The 16,695-nt window shown below is 41.8% G+C and overlaps 1 protein-coding gene across 2 annotated transcripts in view; it reads left to right on the top strand.

Annotated features, from left to right (window-relative positions):
- The window catches only part of LOC137384253 (E3 ubiquitin/ISG15 ligase TRIM25-like), a 33,747-nt gene extending 18,403 nt beyond the window's left edge, over positions 1-15,344 (top strand). Inside the window, exons 7-12 of one of the 2 annotated variants that reach the window (XM_068058011.1) lie at positions 2,321-2,422; positions 4,540-4,650; positions 8,165-8,256; positions 9,138-9,225; positions 12,908-13,038; positions 14,683-15,344. In XM_068058011.1, coding sequence (XP_067914112.1) covers positions 2,321-2,422; positions 4,540-4,650; positions 8,165-8,256; positions 9,138-9,225; positions 12,908-13,038; positions 14,683-14,781 — 623 coding nt within the window. In that variant the 3' untranslated portion in view covers positions 14,782-15,344. The remainder of the gene's footprint in view (positions 1-2,320; positions 2,423-4,539; positions 4,651-8,164; positions 8,257-9,137; positions 9,226-12,907; positions 13,039-14,682) is intronic. The other variant, XM_068058012.1, reaches the window with a different exon arrangement.
- Positions 15,345-16,695: the final 1,351 nt, after the last annotated feature.

The following is a 16,695-nucleotide window of genomic DNA, read 5'->3' on the forward strand; positions in this document are numbered from 1 at the left end:
AAGTTGTGTTGTCTATGAAAATGCAAGTATTTATTCAATTATACTGTGCAGTAGGATGTGATTCCATTTAGATACAATCTAGAAATTAAAATGTATATAAAAAAATTCTTGTGTCTACATGCACTTCGTGTCAACTTTTCTACCACTTTCCAGTGCTCATATTTATAATTGAACCTACTTATGTAAACTTGTTACATTGTAATTATGACGTCCTGCAAGTGGTGGCACTGCAGTTTGCTTTCACTCCCCACTTGTAGTGTCACAGAAGAGCAACAAGTAAATAATAGCAAAAAACCAAGAAATTGCTATATTTTTGTGAGTTGTGTATGGCAAATATTTCAGGAGCACAATGGCCCAGATTTTGTGGTCAGCGGCAAAGGAATGGCGTTCACCTCACTGACAGCTGCTCAGAAAACTTTTTGTGGGTTTTAGTGTGTAGACTTGCTCCAATCCGGATTCTGATCCAGTGTGGCTCCCTCTACGGAGCATCTGTGAGTAGGTGAAGAAACACCTCTTCAACCAATCAGATTGGTTGATCTTCACTGAAACATGCAGAGTCCAAACCAGGAAGCATGAAGTAGGAAATATAATTTAGATTTAAATCGAGAACAAAAAGCAAAATAAAGTTTGGTAAATACAGATGGGATTAACAGAGAGAGATAAATAGAGAGGCATACTTGCGCTGGAGGCAGTACAGCCAAGGTTCACTAGATTGGTCCCTGGGATGAGAGGGTTATCCTATGATGAGAGGCTGAGTAAATTGGGCCTATACTGTCTGGAGTTTATAAGAATAAGAGGTGATCTCATTGAAACGTACAAGGTTCTGAAGGGACTTGACAGTGTTTTTTTATTCATTCATGGGATGTGGGCATCACTGGCCACGCCATCATTTATTGCCCATCCCTAATTGCCCTTGAGAAGGTGGTGGTGATCTGCCTTTTTGAACCACTGCAGTCCATATGGGGTAGGTACACCCACAGTGCTGTTAGGAAGGGAATTCCAGGATTTTGACCCGGCCACAGTGAAGGAATGGCGATATAGTTCCAAGTCAGGATGGTGTGTGGCTTGGAGGGGAACTTGTAAACACTGAGAAATTGTTTCCGCTGGCTGGTGAATCTAAAACACGGGGGCACAGTCTCATGATAAGGGAATAATCATTTAGGACTGAGATGAGAAATTTCTTGACACAAAGGGTTGTGAACCTTTGGAATTCTCTATCCCAGAGGGTAGTGGATGTTCTGTCATTGACTATTTAAGGCTGGGATAGAGAGATTTTTGGTCTCTAAGGGAATTGAGGGATATGGGGAGTGGGTGGGAAAGTGGAGTTGAAGCCCAAGATCAGCCATGATCATATTGAATGATGGAGCAGGCTCAATGGACCATATGGTCTACTCCTGCTCCTATTTCTTATGTTCTTAAAAGGGACAGAAAAAATGGAAAGAAAATACATTTTAAAAAGAAATTGTCAATACAAATTTCCTTCTGAGAGAATGAGACACCCCGGTTGTAAAATTAATTTTTCAGGGTCAGAGAGGTTGTTTGGCAGCAATTATCACTTATCCCACCATTTTAAAAAAAACTCTCATACTCCTGAATGCACCAGCTCAAAGATTTTCTGGCGTCTTTAGTGAGGAACTAATAGGCAAGTACCCCAAGATCATACCAATGCATTCATTTCAGTGCTGACTCTATTGGCAAGGACTGCAAGAGTGCACCCTGTGAAGGAGCGGGATATCTCTGACAGCAATTTCCAGATTTCCATACTTAATTGTGCGCGTGTGGATGTGAGAAATTGCTGTCCGATTTATCCCATAATAACGATGAGTGCCATTAGCCTTCCCGTTATCGCAACATAGGGCGGCACAGTGGCGCAGTGGTTAGCACCACAGCTCCAGTGACCCGGGTTCAGTTCTGGGTACTGCCTGTGCGGAGTTTGCAAGTTCTCCCTGTGACCGCGTGGGTTTCCGCCGGGTGCTGCAGTTTCCTCCCATAGCCAAAGACTTGCAGGTTGATAGGTAAATTGGCCATTGTAAATTGCCCCTAGTGTAGGTAGGTGGTAGGAGAATTGTGGGGATGTGGTGGTTAATGTAGGATTAGTATAAAATGGGTGGTTGTTGGTTGGTACAGACTTGGTGGGCCGAAGGGCCTGTTTCAGTGCTGTATCTCTAAATAAATAAATAAAATACATAACATCCGACCTATTACACGGGTATCTCAAGAATTCATTGGTTTTTACATTGCAACTGAAGATATTTTTTTCCTGAGCTTTTTAAGTGCGCTAAGTGGTTATAAGCAGGAGCATTTTCTTTATCTGTTTCAGCTGATTTCCAGTCCATGCCAAATCCTACTCATCATGGTGCCCATCAACAACCTTTGATACCATCTCCAGGTCTTTGGGCAATGGTAACTCCTCAGATAAATGGTAAGAAGCTCTGCTGTTATTAGTGTTGGCCATTTAGTGCACCTCATACAACACCAAAATTACAATGCAAGTGGCAGGGAGGGTGGACACTGGGTTGCGCTGTCAGCGAGACATTAGCCTTTCACCTCAGGGAACTGGGTTCAAATGCATCCCAGCTTGATGAACTGAAAGCCTGTTTCGGTTGTAAGAATCCTATGTGAAATGTGTTTCGGCAGTCCCGATCCAGTCCCTAGTGGGCATCAACTCAAAGCACAAAACTTCACCTATTTCAGCACTAAATTGGCAGTCTCTTCGAGACAGTCTACATGATGTCTGGTGTGAGAAATGGAAAATGTCGACTGGTGTTTTAGCATCACCTTGATGAGCATAAAATGTACTGGAAAATGAAAGCAGCAACGTCAGGGAAATACATATTGTCAAGTTACTTTGAATCTCAAATCAACTAAAAACATTTCAGCATACAGAGTCCAATAAATGTCATAATATATTCTAATGCAAAATGGCTTTTTTTATATCATAAACTTAAAATTGAATAAACATTCCTTCTTTACAATTTGTTTCTCCTGTGGGCTGTCTGCGTGATATTACTGTACAGATGTGCTTACAGTTGAAGTATTGATGGGAAACATGGAGGTATGACTAGATGGAGCAGGAGTGAAGTGTATTTTCATCAATTATGGCACATTATTTGATGTGTTTGACATAATTTAATTCATCGTGTTATGTGTTAATAAACGAACATAATCTATGTGTCAAGTGTTTTTCAAATGGAACCTCTAAAGAGGTTTATTATGTGATTCTCTAAAGAGCGTTTCAGGTTTTGGACAGTGATTAATAGCTCCCAAGTATCACTGTTCCCTATGTAACTCAAAAAGAAAATTAGCTTGGAAAGAATGAGGCCTGAGGGGAATCATGGAATATGAAGAATTAAAGTATAATTGTTTTGAAATTATTACACGCCATTTAATCACCTTAAAAGTTCCACCTTACATTTGTGTACCCAATACTGCTTAGTTTATGAAGTATGCTTATTTGGTTATAAAATGTATATATTTGCAATCGCATTTATATTTAAAAGGAATTTCAAAAGCTGTTAATTCACCTTGATTTTAACATTATATCCTATTAAAACTTTACGACCTAACAAGTTTGGCACCGATTTCTTTCTGAGGTTTTTGAATCTGTAAACTGTTTGTTACAAGTTAGTTTCTTGCCTTCAATACTTGCTTGGGACATCAGTGCCAGTTGTTCTGTAAGTGGTTTATGCACCTTCCATGTAAGGGTGTGCTAATACTGCCCAATATCAAGCTAGCAATAGTGTAACACAGAGCTGTAACAATAGGACCCCCTTCATGATTTGAACTGGATATTTGTGGTTTTTTTCAACATGCGCTTGTTCAATCTTTAAGTCCCTCTTTATGTATGAGAATTAAGATTTGAAGCCAGCAAGCCATTGTTTATGGGTCTCAGGCACAGCATGTTTAAGAAAATGCAACCATGGCAGTCTTCCTTTTCCTTTCCTTTTTTACTGTCGTTCCTTCCAATGCCAGAAAATGCATTCAGAAATATAGAAAATACAGTGTACGTTTCATTGAGGAGTAATAGAGAAATACGGCTTTAATAAATCTTCATAAAACACAGAAACGTGACTTTGAGTCCTGCTCTGCTTATAATGTACGTAAATTTGTAACCTGTTCAGAGCTGGTGTAACTACAGGAAATTCTCATTTTCTGGTCTTTTGTATGGTGGGGTGCGGTGGTGAATCTATGTGAATGAGCAGTTGAGGATTTTGGCAGATGTTGTGCTGAATAGCATAAACAATCAAGGAAATCCTCACATAACATAAAAACTAACATAAGTCAGCATTGGGCCATATGTACACCATTGCTTTGGCGCAAACTTCAAGGGAAGTCTGGGCTACAGTCTTTGAGAAAGCAACATCAAGGCTGAGTTTACCAGCATTTGAGCCATCTCTGTGCCTGTTTGTATATGAATACAAATTGATTTTGAAAGCCAAGGCCTAAATGTAACTGGTTTTTCCAAATCCTATTGGTGGAAAATATTTTAAAAATACCAAAAGGTGGCACTGGTATAAAGTTTTGTTTGTTGTCTTTTAGCTGCTTTCCAGTCCTTGCCAAATGATGCTCACAGGGTCATGTCTTGGCCTCCGCCAACCTCAATAGCAAACGCTCATGGTCTTAGGGGACTGCCAGGCAATCCGCAAAGGGGTAAGGATGGAAATGCTCTTTTTTAAAATAGTGTCCTGAGATCCATTATGTTGACCTGAGAGGGCAGGTGGTGCCTCCGGTTTAACGTCTCAACTGAAATATTGCACCTTCGACATTACAGCACTCCCCCAGTACTACACTGGAATGTTAGACTGGATTATGTGCTCATGTCTCTCGAATGGGACTTTAACCTACGACCTGCTAACTCAGGGAAGAGAATGCTATCGCTGAGCCAAGGCTGACACTGTACAATTTTGATAATGCTGACAAAAAGAAAAGCAATTATAGTATGGACATACCATGGCCAGCATTGTAAAATGAAAAATGCAAGTGAAGTTATCAGTGTTAGGACCTTAATGAGACCATTTACGTTAAAATACGAGATATGAACCTCCTGACCAATTTGAAGAATTACACAAGATTTCACGTTTTAAGACATTTATTCGAGCAATTAAACTTAAAAAAAAAATCCTCATTAACTAAATAGTACTTTGTAATAAAAACAGAAAGTGCTGGAAATGCTCAGCAGGTCTGGCTGCATCTGTGGAGAGAGAAGCAGAGTTAACGTTTCAGGTCTGTGACCTTTCATCAGCTACTTTTGTAAGTAGCTGATACCCCAAATTACAAAGAAAAGTATTTTCTTTACTTATTAAAACACTTGAAAACTTCACACCAAACCTATACGTTGCACAGTCCTGTTTGATGTCGAAATCTTCGCGGTTAAGAGTCCCAAACTACTCCTAGTTGCTAAGGGTTGGATTTCCCAGACCTTTTCAAAAATCAATGACCTCTTCACTCACTTCTCCAAATACTTTCGACCTGGACATCCATGAATAAGGTGATTTCTGGTAACCCTGCTGGACTTCTACTTCGCCACAAGCTTCAAGTTTCAAAACAGGTTCAAGTCTTCGCAGCCTTTTGCTTATCAGGATTCTGAGAGCAGGTGTTCTCTCTCTCTCTCTCTCTCTGTCTCTCTCTCTGTCTCTCTCTCTCTCTCTCTCTGTGTCTCTCTCTCTCTCTCTCTCTCTCTCTGTGTCTCTCTCTCTCTGTCTCTCTCTCTGTCTCTCTCGGCTGCAACCACTGGTTGTCTTCCTACAGCCTGCTCTGAGGCTAAAACTGCTGCGTTCTCTTCTGACAGCCTGCCTTGAGACCTCAACCGCTGGTTTCCTCTCTTACAGCCTGTCTGCCTTCAGAAAATCTGTTAAATTATTGACTTTTGAGTCCAGATAAATTTATTGTCCTCTTCCAATATACATAGTCTGGAAGTCTGGTTTCACAGAGCTGCTTGGTACATTTGCATCTTCAGAATCACTGACTCCTTGTTTTATGACCAGAAAGTTTGGGAGGGCGAAACCCATTGTTCTTCAGGTGTTACTCATGTGGTCTCTTTTTTTTTTGAAAAAGTCTTTGATCTGTCTTGTCCATTAGCAGAGTGGATGTGAGGTCACCTGACCTTCTGGACTCCATCTTAAACTTTCATTAAAAAAATTTCAATTTTTAAAACATAATCATGTTCCAAAGTCCAGTGTTCATAACTATCAGAATTTGCCCAATTGGAGATATTGAACTTGTTGGTCTTAATGTATTTGTATTGCGTTTATTTATATATTTTGCAGAAGTGGTAAATGTTTGTTGTCCTTAAGCTGAAGCTATCAGGCCTGTGAGTCGAACATTTCCTTTAGCTGTGAACTATAACCTCACCCTCCGTTTCTCTGTAACCTCCTCCAGCACGACCACCCCTCCCACCCCCATGCTCTGCGGACTGCCAATTCTGAGTTCCTGCACATCTCTAATTTGCTTTGCTCCAATACTGACATCCGTGCTTTCAGCTGCCTAGGCCCTAAGCTTTGGAATTTACTCCCTAGAGCAGAGAAAGTTAAACGGACCTTTAATAAAGAGTTCAAAATCATGAAGGGTTTAGCTAGAGTAGGAGAAACTGTTTCCAGTGGCAGAAAGGTCGGTAACCAGAGGACACAGATTTAAGGTAATTGGCAAAAGAATCCGAGGCAAGATGAGGAGACATTTTTTATACAGTGAGTTGTTGTGATCTGGGGTGCACTGTCTGAAAGGGTGGTGGAAGCAGATTCAATTCTAACTTTCCAAAGGGAATTGGATAAATACTTTGGGGAAAAAATTGCAGGGCTGTGGGGAAAGGGCAGGGAATGGGTCTAATTGGATAGCTCTTTCAAAAAGTCAGTCTAGGCACAATGGGCTGAATGGCCTCCTGTGTTGTATCATTCTATGATTCTATATCAGTCTGCCTCCCTCTCCTCCTTTTAAGTTGCTAGTTAAAATACATCTCTTTGATCATGCTTTGATCACCTGTCCTACTATCTCTATGTCTTGGTGTCACATTTTGTCTGATTACACACTTATGAAGCCCCTCAAGACATTTTACTACCTTTAAAAGTTCTATATAAATGCAAGTTGTTGTTGTCATGCATCAGTGCTGGTGTGGCACTTCTGTAGAAGTTATTCTGATTTCCCAGGGAATTGTGGAAATTAACTTTGGCTTTTTTTTAATGAGTCTTTGTGTGTGTGTGTGTGGGGGGCGGGGGAGGGGGTGACGCGCAGTGGGACAGAGTTTAAGAAAGTGTTTTCTGATTGTGAATAAAGACACAACTGTTCTCTAAAGACTGTTGACTCCTGGGACAGCAGTTCTGTGTACCTCAGAAATGAAGCGTGTTAAGGGACATGGGGCCGGATTTTTGAAGCCTGATGGGGGCGGGACTGGAGGTGGGAGGGCCCAGATTTCCCACCGCCTGCTGGTTTCAAAAAGGTTGGAACACCTACCCGCGCACAAGCAGCGGGTAACCAATAAAGATTATTAAGGGGCCTATTAAGGCCCCTTTCCCACGCCGACTGGAGTTTTCCAGTCTGCCTGCGGGCCGCCTGTGGTGGCTGAAATACAACCTGTGAGAGGAGGCGGCCTCCCAGAAGCAGACTGGGGGCCAGGGCTTCAATGGGTTTCTTAAAACATCTCCCCCACCAGTGTAACCGCCATGTTGGGATGGCCACAGCTTTGACCACACTCTGCCTTGTGGAAGGGTTCTTCCTCCATGAGGGCAGCCTGGTAGCTGTAGCCTCTTTTTCTGTTTTTCTATTTTTAAAACGTGTTCATAGGGTGCCTCAAGATGGGGGCCCCCTATTGGCCCTCGAGCCTCAGGAGCCCGCCCGCTGTCCTTAATTGGACGATAAGCGGGACCTCTGTCTATTAAATGGCTTGGCATCGAAAAATTGCATTGACCGTCTACTTTCGATGTGATGCGGGTTCGCCCAATGTTTGTTCCTGACCCCAGAAGGAAAATCCAGCCTATTGGGTCAGGATAACATATTTCTAACTAGTAAGTTTATTGGATTCCCAATAAAATTCTTTACACATGAAATGCATGTTGGGAAGCTGTCCGAACATTCAGAGGAATTCTCAGGAGCCATGAAAAGTGAAATGTGACAAACTTTGAACTCTATTGTATAGCAAGCTGTCAGGCCTACAAACATCATTCTTATATTTCAGGTATGGTAATGGGTGGCCGTTGCACCATTGCTCCATGCAGAGCCCCTCTCATCGTACCAGCAATGCCTCTACCAACTCGGGTTAGGCGCCAGGTATGAACAGTCTTTTTGCAATAACCTTGGCTTTTCAGCAGTATGGTTAGTTTTATTCGCTTTGCTGCAATGAGACACTTCAAGTTGTACTTCTTCAAGCAAGGACAATTGAGCACATTTAAAACTTGCACATGTGACCAATGCTGCAGAATGTGTTTATTTTATACTGAAATATGGTATACAACCTAGAACTCTTGTGATTAGACAAATAATTTCTGAACATGTCAGCAATGAGGTAGCCTTTAAAGGGGCACCATCTTTTGTTTTCTCGATGATTGGTCAATCAAGTGCAGTCTTAATGGTTGCAGGGTAGGTGATAGTTGAACCAGGGTTTACCGCTGTAATTTAGTCGCCAATTTCAATTGATAAAAATAAGGACAAAATGTAATCTCGTCATATTATACATAAAATAGCAAAAATTACAGCAGTTTGTGAAGCAGAGAAGTAGAGTGTGTCAAAGCATAGGCAGTCTGAAGAGCTGACAGCTAAAACAAATTGAGGTGCGACAGCACCACCACTGGGAGGAGGGTGTGGTTTGCATGACCCTTTGCCATTTATGGCAAATGCTATTATAAATGTGCACAGGACTTCAGAGTGGCAAGAGTTAACACTGAAGGGTGACAAAATATGACAACACGGAGAGAGATTTTGTAGATAGGCAGTGTGTACGGACACAAGAATTTTAATATATTCTGATACATTACGGGAGTGATGTGCTTCAACAAGCTTTATCAAATTCAGCTCAAAGTGCACACACAAATTATTTAAACCAAGGTTTTCAAATCCTTTTTCTAGAAGATACAGCCCTTTGTAAAGACCATTTTCTGCAGAATGAATGCTTGTGTTCACGTTGCCGTTAATTCTGTTATTTTTCACTGCAGCCCTCCAGTACATCTGTTAAGGAGCAGGAGCCTCTCACAGCTACAATGCTTTCAGCGCTCCCCTTCCAGGAGCAGAAACAACTGTTGGGTACGTGAATGTAGTCAATCCAGGACTATATCCTCTTTGCAATGAAAGTAATGAAGTAGAAAAAACAATCCATTGAATAGAAACTGCATATTATACACCTCCACCACATGTTAAACTTTACACTATATACCCCCACCACATGTTAAACTTTACACTATATACCCCCACCACATGTTAAACTTTACACTATATACCTCCACCACATGTTAAACTTTACACTATATACCCCCACCACATGTTAAACTTTACACTATATACCCCCACCACATGTTAAACTTTACACTATATACCCCCACCACATGTTAAACTTTACACTATATACCTCCACCACATGTTAAACTTTACACTATATACCTCCACCACATGTTAAACTTTACACGATATACCTCCACCACATGTTAAACTTTACACGATATACCTCCACCACATGTTAAACTTTACACTATGTACCTCCACCACATGTTAAACTTTACACTATGTATCTCCACCACATGTTAAACTTTACACTATGTATCTCCACCACATGTTAAACTTTACACTATGTATCTCCACCACATGTTAAACTTTACACTATGTATCTCCACCACATGTTAAACTTTACACTATATAAAAGAAAATCCCAAGGCATTTATAAGTATATTAAGGGCAAGAGGATAACCAGGGAAAGAGTAGGGCCCATTACGGACTAAAGTGGCAATCTGTGTGTCAATCCGGAGGACATTGGTGAGATTTCAAATAATCACTTTTCATCTGTGTTCACTATGGAGAAGGATGATGTAGGCGTAGAGATCAGGGAGGGGGATTGTGATATACTCGAACAAATTAGTATGAAGGGGAGGATGTATTAGCTGTTTTAGCGGGCTTAAAAGTGGATAAGTCCACAGGCCCAGATGAGATGTATCCCAGGCTGTTATATGAGGCAAGGGAGGAGATAGCAGGGGCTCTGACACAAATTTTCAAATCCTGTCTGGCCACAGGAGAGGGACCAGAGGACTGGAGGACAGCGAATGTGGTACCATTATTCAAGAAGGGTAGCAGGGATAAACCAGGTAATTACAGGTCAGTGAGTCTAACATCAGTGGTAGGGAAACTATTGGAAAAAATTCTGAGGGACAGAATTAATCTCCACTTGGAGAGGCAGGGATTAGAGCAGAGAAGGCTGAGGGGCGACATGATCGAGGTATACAAAGTTATGAGGGGCATTGATAGATTAGATAGGAAGAAACTTTTTCCCTTAGCGGAGGGGTCAGTAACCAGGGGACATAGATTTAAGGTAAGGGGCAGGAGGTTTAGAGGGGATTTGAGGAAAAAACTTTTCACCCAGAGGGTGGTTGGAATCTGGAACACACTGCCTGAGGAGGTGGTAGAGGCAGGAACCCTCACAACATTTAAGAAGTATTTAGATGAGCACTTGAAAATGCCATGACATACAAGGCTACGGGCCAAGTGCTGGAAAATGGGATTAGAATAGTTAGGTGCTTGATGGCTGGCACAGACACGATGGACCAAAGGGCCTGTTTCTGTGCTGTATAACTCTATGACTCTATATACCCCCAGCACTTTAAACTTTACACTATATACCCCCACTGCAGGCTAAACTCTACACTATATACCCATCACATTAAACTGTACACGATATATCCCTCCTCACACTACAGCAACAACTTGCATTCATATAATATCTTTAACATAGTAAGATGGTCCAAGGCACTTCACAGGCATGACACCAAGCCACAGGGAAGATGGCCAAAAGCTTGGTCAAAGAAATAGGTTTGAAGAAGCATCTTAGAGGAGGAAAGAGAAGTGACGAGGTCTGGGGAAATCTACACTATGCATCCCTCTTCAGACTAAACTCTACATGATATATCCCCTCCTCACAGTAAACTAAACCCTATATACCCACTATCCCGTATGCTATATACCCTCTCACTAAACGCTACACTATATACTCCCATCTAACACTAAACTGCATGAAGTACAGAATATTTTTAAGGTAAGAATAATGCATGTTAGAAGTTTTAGCTCTCATTTTACAATTTAGCTTAAGCATTCCGGATTCAATGACTTGGGATCAGATAACTTAGCAGTTTATACTGTTATATCACTAATGTATCTGTTGATCACAGTGGAATTCAAGTTGAATTGATCCATTCAGTCTTGATATGCTCAGTATCCTGAAGCATATAATATCCGTTTGAACTTGTTCTTGGTCTTTAGTCAAGTATCTTAGATTCTGATAATGAGGATGAGCATCCCATTCACAGCATCAAGAGGAGAGAGGGGGCCTTGCTCCATCCATTACTGGACCCTCTGGGCTGAACTTTTCCAGCTCGCCACCGATCAGTTTCAAAAATGGTGTGACACACGTGCGAGATGTGCGCCCCAGAGGCGTTACGATATTTAGCGCGGCAACTCATTTAAATGGACGGGGTAGACCGCCGCACACCCACCCCGCATCCCGATGACGTGGAAGGGGCGGGGAGGTGCGTCCCCAGCAACGGCATCCGGCGCCACTGTGCAGGTGCCAGCACCATTTTTAAAGGGCTTCAAGCCCTTACAAGTAATTTCAATTTTTAAAGGGAAATGCATGTTAGAGGTAAATTTAAAAATTTAATTGAAGAGTGAAGCCCCTCTCCCACTCCCCCCCCCCCCCCCCCCATGACCAAACAATTTATTTATTGCCCTCTCCCCCCAAAAAAACTTACCTTAATATTTTAATGAAGGTCCCGTCGCCGAGCGGCTGAAGGGCTGCCATGAAGCCTCACCGCCACCGGTAAAATAGGGCGGGACCTTCCCGGCATCAAGGTGCATGGCGGGCCTCTCCCAGAGGTATTTTTCTGGGCCCCCTCACCATGACCCCCGCATTGGGGGGCTGGTTAAATCCTGCCCTCTATGTTCATTATCCATTCTAGTCAATTGTGTATTTGTTAATTCACCATTCTGGGTTCAACAAACTTGTGCTAGACTCTTGCACAAATAGTGGATTCAGCTCTACCTCTTAGTTAAACCTTGCTTCCCATTAAGTTTCCACCCAGGAGCTCTTAGTTCCCTCATCGGTGTGGATCATCACACAAAGGATGTGGAACAACTGAGAATCACAATTGGCTGGAATGGGAAGACTATTCTGACAGAGCTGATACATGGTGCAGGTGTGTTGGTGAGATTACCGCAATGGTTTATGTATCATAGATGTTACTCTCTGGAGAATGGAGTGGAGCTGTAAAGTGTATGGAGCATAACATGAAGAAGAAAAATCAACTTCAGTTGGGCATTTCATGTTTTTTTTAAAAGCTATTTGCTGAATACTGAACTCCTATTTTCCTTCCTCTCTGTCCATTGGTCTGGAGGATTGAGCATTGACTTCTGGAAGGATTCTCCAATAGTTACTACAAAACATGAAAAATAATGCTTCTAACATATTTTTGGCTTTGTTATCGTAGTTTCATTAATACTACTAAGATCCGCCTTTTTGAGTGAAAAGGGCTGATATGTAAACCAAATTTGAGCTTTAGTGGAAGTTTTAAGCTAGTGAGACCTAAGTTTGTAAAGGCACGTGACCCTATGATTGAATGATCATATGTTATATTATTAGAAGAATGAGGCAGGTTATCGAGCCTTAGTGAATGTCTTAGTTATTTGCGATAACATCCTTTACAATTCTGTCCTGTGAATGTATTTTCAGGTGAACGTCTTTTCCCATTAATACAAGTTCTGCATCCTTCCATGGCGGGAAAAATCACTGGAATGCTGCTGGAGTTGGATAACTCGGAACTGTTACAGTACTTAGAGTGCTCGGATTCTCTTCGCTCAAAGGTAACCTTGAAGTGGAGTTGTTTAGAGTGGAATGGTTGGAATTCCACGCGGGTAGGATTTCAGTTCCATGTGAATAAACTGCAAAAAGGGGAGTGCTAATCCTAAAATAATATTAACCATTTATTTTATTACCGTGATAAGCTTGAGTAATGTATGAAATAAGCAGGTTTGTACATTTTTAGATAATTCTGCTATGTCTATGAGGATTAATATATTACAAAGCAAAGGAATATTTGAGCTGGATGTGTTGAGGAATGTGGCTCGTTTACCAATCAACTGTTTATCTGATTCCAAAATGGCTGTCTTGATTTTCCAGAATCCAAAATCAAATGACCAGTTGCATGTACTGTTCAAATAATTTCACAGGCCAATTCAGTATTTGAGTACAGCTAAACTGATAACAAATCCTCCCCATAACAATGACGACTTAAATTTATATAGCGCCTTTAATGTAGTAAAATATTCCACAAGAGCATTATCAAACAAAATTTGACACCAAGCCACATAAGGGCAGATGACCAAAAGCTTGGCCAAAGAGGTAGGTTTCAAGCAGCGTCCTAAAGGAGGAAAAAGAGGCAGACAGGTTTAGGGAGGGAATTCCAGAGCTTAGGGCCTCAGTGGCTGAAAGTACAGCCGCCAATGGTGGAGCAAGTAAAATCAGAGATGCTCAAGAGATCAGAATTGGAGGAGCACAGAGATCATGCGGGGGTTGTAGGGCAGGAGGAGGTTACAGAAATAGGGAGGGGCGAGGCCATGGAGGGATTTGAAAGCAAGGATGAGAATTTTAAAGTTGAGGCGTTGCTGAACAGGGAGCTAATTGTAGGTCAGTGAGCACAGGGGTGATAGAGGAACGGGACTTGGTGCAAGTTAGGAAATGGGCAAGAGAGTTTTGGATGAACTTGAGTTTATAGAGGGTGGAAGATGGCCAGGAGTGCATTGGAATAGTCAACGCTAAAGGTAACAAAGGTATGTGTTTTTGCAGCAGGTGAGCTGAGGAAGGGATGGAGTCAGGCAATGTTACGGAGGTGGAAATAGGTGGTCTTAGTGATGGCGGGCTCATATGGTTGGAAGCTTATCTTGGGATTAAATATGACACCAAGGTTGCAAGCAGTCAGGTTCAGCCTCAGCCAGAGAAGTTGACTCGGTGGTTGTGGCAGAGAGTGAAGACAATGACTTTGGTCTTCTCAATATTTAGTTGGAGGAAATTTCTGCTCATCCAGTACTGGATTCATAGTGATGGAATTTGACTGCATATAGATTGACTCTAGCCATGTTCCTCTCTTCTTTCCTCTCCTGTCACCTTGACACCAAACAGTCATAATTTGTCTCCAGCTGCTTGCATTGATTCATGGTATGGTCATTGTACTTGTAAATGAAGGAATTGCAGCCAGGCTCACTGCAGGTTATATATAAATGTAATTTTTGTTTCTGGCACTATGAGCTCACTGGGGACAACAAGAATGATGATCCCTCTTAACTGAAGCTAAATGAATTAAGAATCCACATTATTAACATAAATCAAATGAAGTGTTCTGATTAATCGGATTATTTAATGACCTGGTTAAGGATGCCATTTGGATTAACTTAGTTGTGCTAGATGATCCTCAATTATGTTTATCATCTTTCTGGTCTGGTTCTGCACAGGTTGATGAAGCTGTGGTGGTTTTGCAGAGACATCAGGCTCAGAAAGACTTCCTTCAGAGAGCAAATCTGGTTGCAGCTACCTCTAAACAGAAGAAATAAGAAGCAGCAAGTAGGCTGGACCTCCATTGACATATAGCACCATTTGCACCAATGAGCTGCTGTGCGATTAGTTTACAGTAAGCTCTAAGCTGCAGAGTGGATTAACATACTGCTTCATTTCTTGGACCGAGTTTTGAATCCAGCATGGACAGAAATCTGATAACTTGCAGGAGCTTTTGGTGAAGTCGGAAGCCAGTTGATGTTGGTCAGGAGTCTGCCAAGCAAAAACTGCCCACAATCCAGCGCTGAATTGTCCATCTACTTAGAGAAGCCGGGAGGATGGCTGAGGATGGAATTGTCGCACTGGTGTATTGGGGGATGCTTGACTGAGTCTAGAGATAAGGTACATAGTTGAGGCACAGAAAAGAGGCTTTTACCTCATCATCTAGCCTAAGCTGCACTAAAGCTGGGAGTGCTGATACTGGATGTGAAAAACTGAAACCTCTTAGATTCCCCATTACTGGCATCCTTTACTTTAAGGAACTCACATTCAAAAATGGGAGATTTTATTAGATGTATATATTTTTAAAAACCTTGGGTGAATACAATTCTTTTTACTTTAACCTGTTGGCTGAGACTGCATCACTCTCTACTATACAAATTTTGTAAGTACAACTTAAAATGGTGTAAATCATCTGCCTTATACTGTGAAATATATTTTAACCTTTGGGGACATAAATCTTAATCAGAGAACCTGGAAAGTTTCTTAACCAGCCATCCACGCGAAGTGTTTCAGCTCGGTTTTCAGGCCTCGCATGTATCCAGCTCTGGCTGCAGCTCCACGGGCAGCTTGTATGGCGAGAGAGAAACAATTGAGAGCCACCTTTCTCGCTGGGCAAGTCCTGGGACGAGGGGGTTGGAGTGGGCTCCAAAGGGCTGATGCAATGTCTGTGGAGTCAAAGAATGGAGGGATTTGATTCAAACACACAAAAGCATTTTTATGATAATATCTCACAGCCTAACTTCTCAGTTTCAATTCTGACACCAAGGTGAAAAACAGACTGATGAAATGATGCAAACTTCCCAAGTTAAGCCGAAGTAGGTTTGGTGCTAGTTTGAAATGCAGCCATGTATGCATGTCCAAATCGAAGGGTCATTTGGCACCTGCAGGTTATAGACCAATGAAAATTGGCCAATAGACTAAATATCAATTTTTAATCAGAAAATAATTACAGATGAGGAAGGCCAATCCGTTCATCTTAGCTCATTCATCTAAAGGGGCCATGTAGTCCCTTACACATCACGGCATCCAACTGTTTCTTAAATTATTCCAGGGAGCTTTCCTGCAAAGTCCATTTGTACAATTTGAGCTCACCCCATTTACTCTTTCCCATGTCTAGTGTAAACAGTCCACTTCAACAGGCAAGTCTTCACTCCCTAGAAATTAAAACATCACCATGTGTGTCCAGTCTTTTGGAATCGTGTGCACCAGGTGACCTATTAGCTTTATTTTCTTGCTACCAGGTAACATACTGGAAGTTTAAAATGTGTCATTTGAGAGGGTGGAGGTGATCAGCAATTCCCTTTAAAACGAGCAAGACTGTGAAACACATTTATTCACAAGCAAGCAGTAAAAGTGAGGCACTAAAATTGTTCCATAAAACAGAAATTTGAAGTGAGTTCACCAAACCGCTCATGTGCGATCTTTTGAAAATTTGCAGAACTTGAGATCAGACGAATACTTTTGAGAGAGAACAGTTTGACTCTTTTTAGTGAATCAACAGATTACAGTCTTTACAGGACTTACATAGGTGCGTGCTGACTGAACTGTGATATGTTCCCATGTCTGATGGCCAGACAAGACTGAAATGCCATCTGTGAAACATGCTGGGCTGAACTTTATCAGCCCTCTAGGGATGGGTAGGATGGCCTGAGGCCTCATAAAATAGCGAGAGAAGGCGAGGGGGGCGGAAT

The sequence above is a fragment of the Heterodontus francisci genome, chromosome 26 (assembly GCF_036365525.1).
Source record: "Heterodontus francisci isolate sHetFra1 chromosome 26, sHetFra1.hap1, whole genome shotgun sequence".
NCBI lineage: Eukaryota > Metazoa > Chordata > Chondrichthyes > Heterodontiformes > Heterodontidae > Heterodontus > Heterodontus francisci.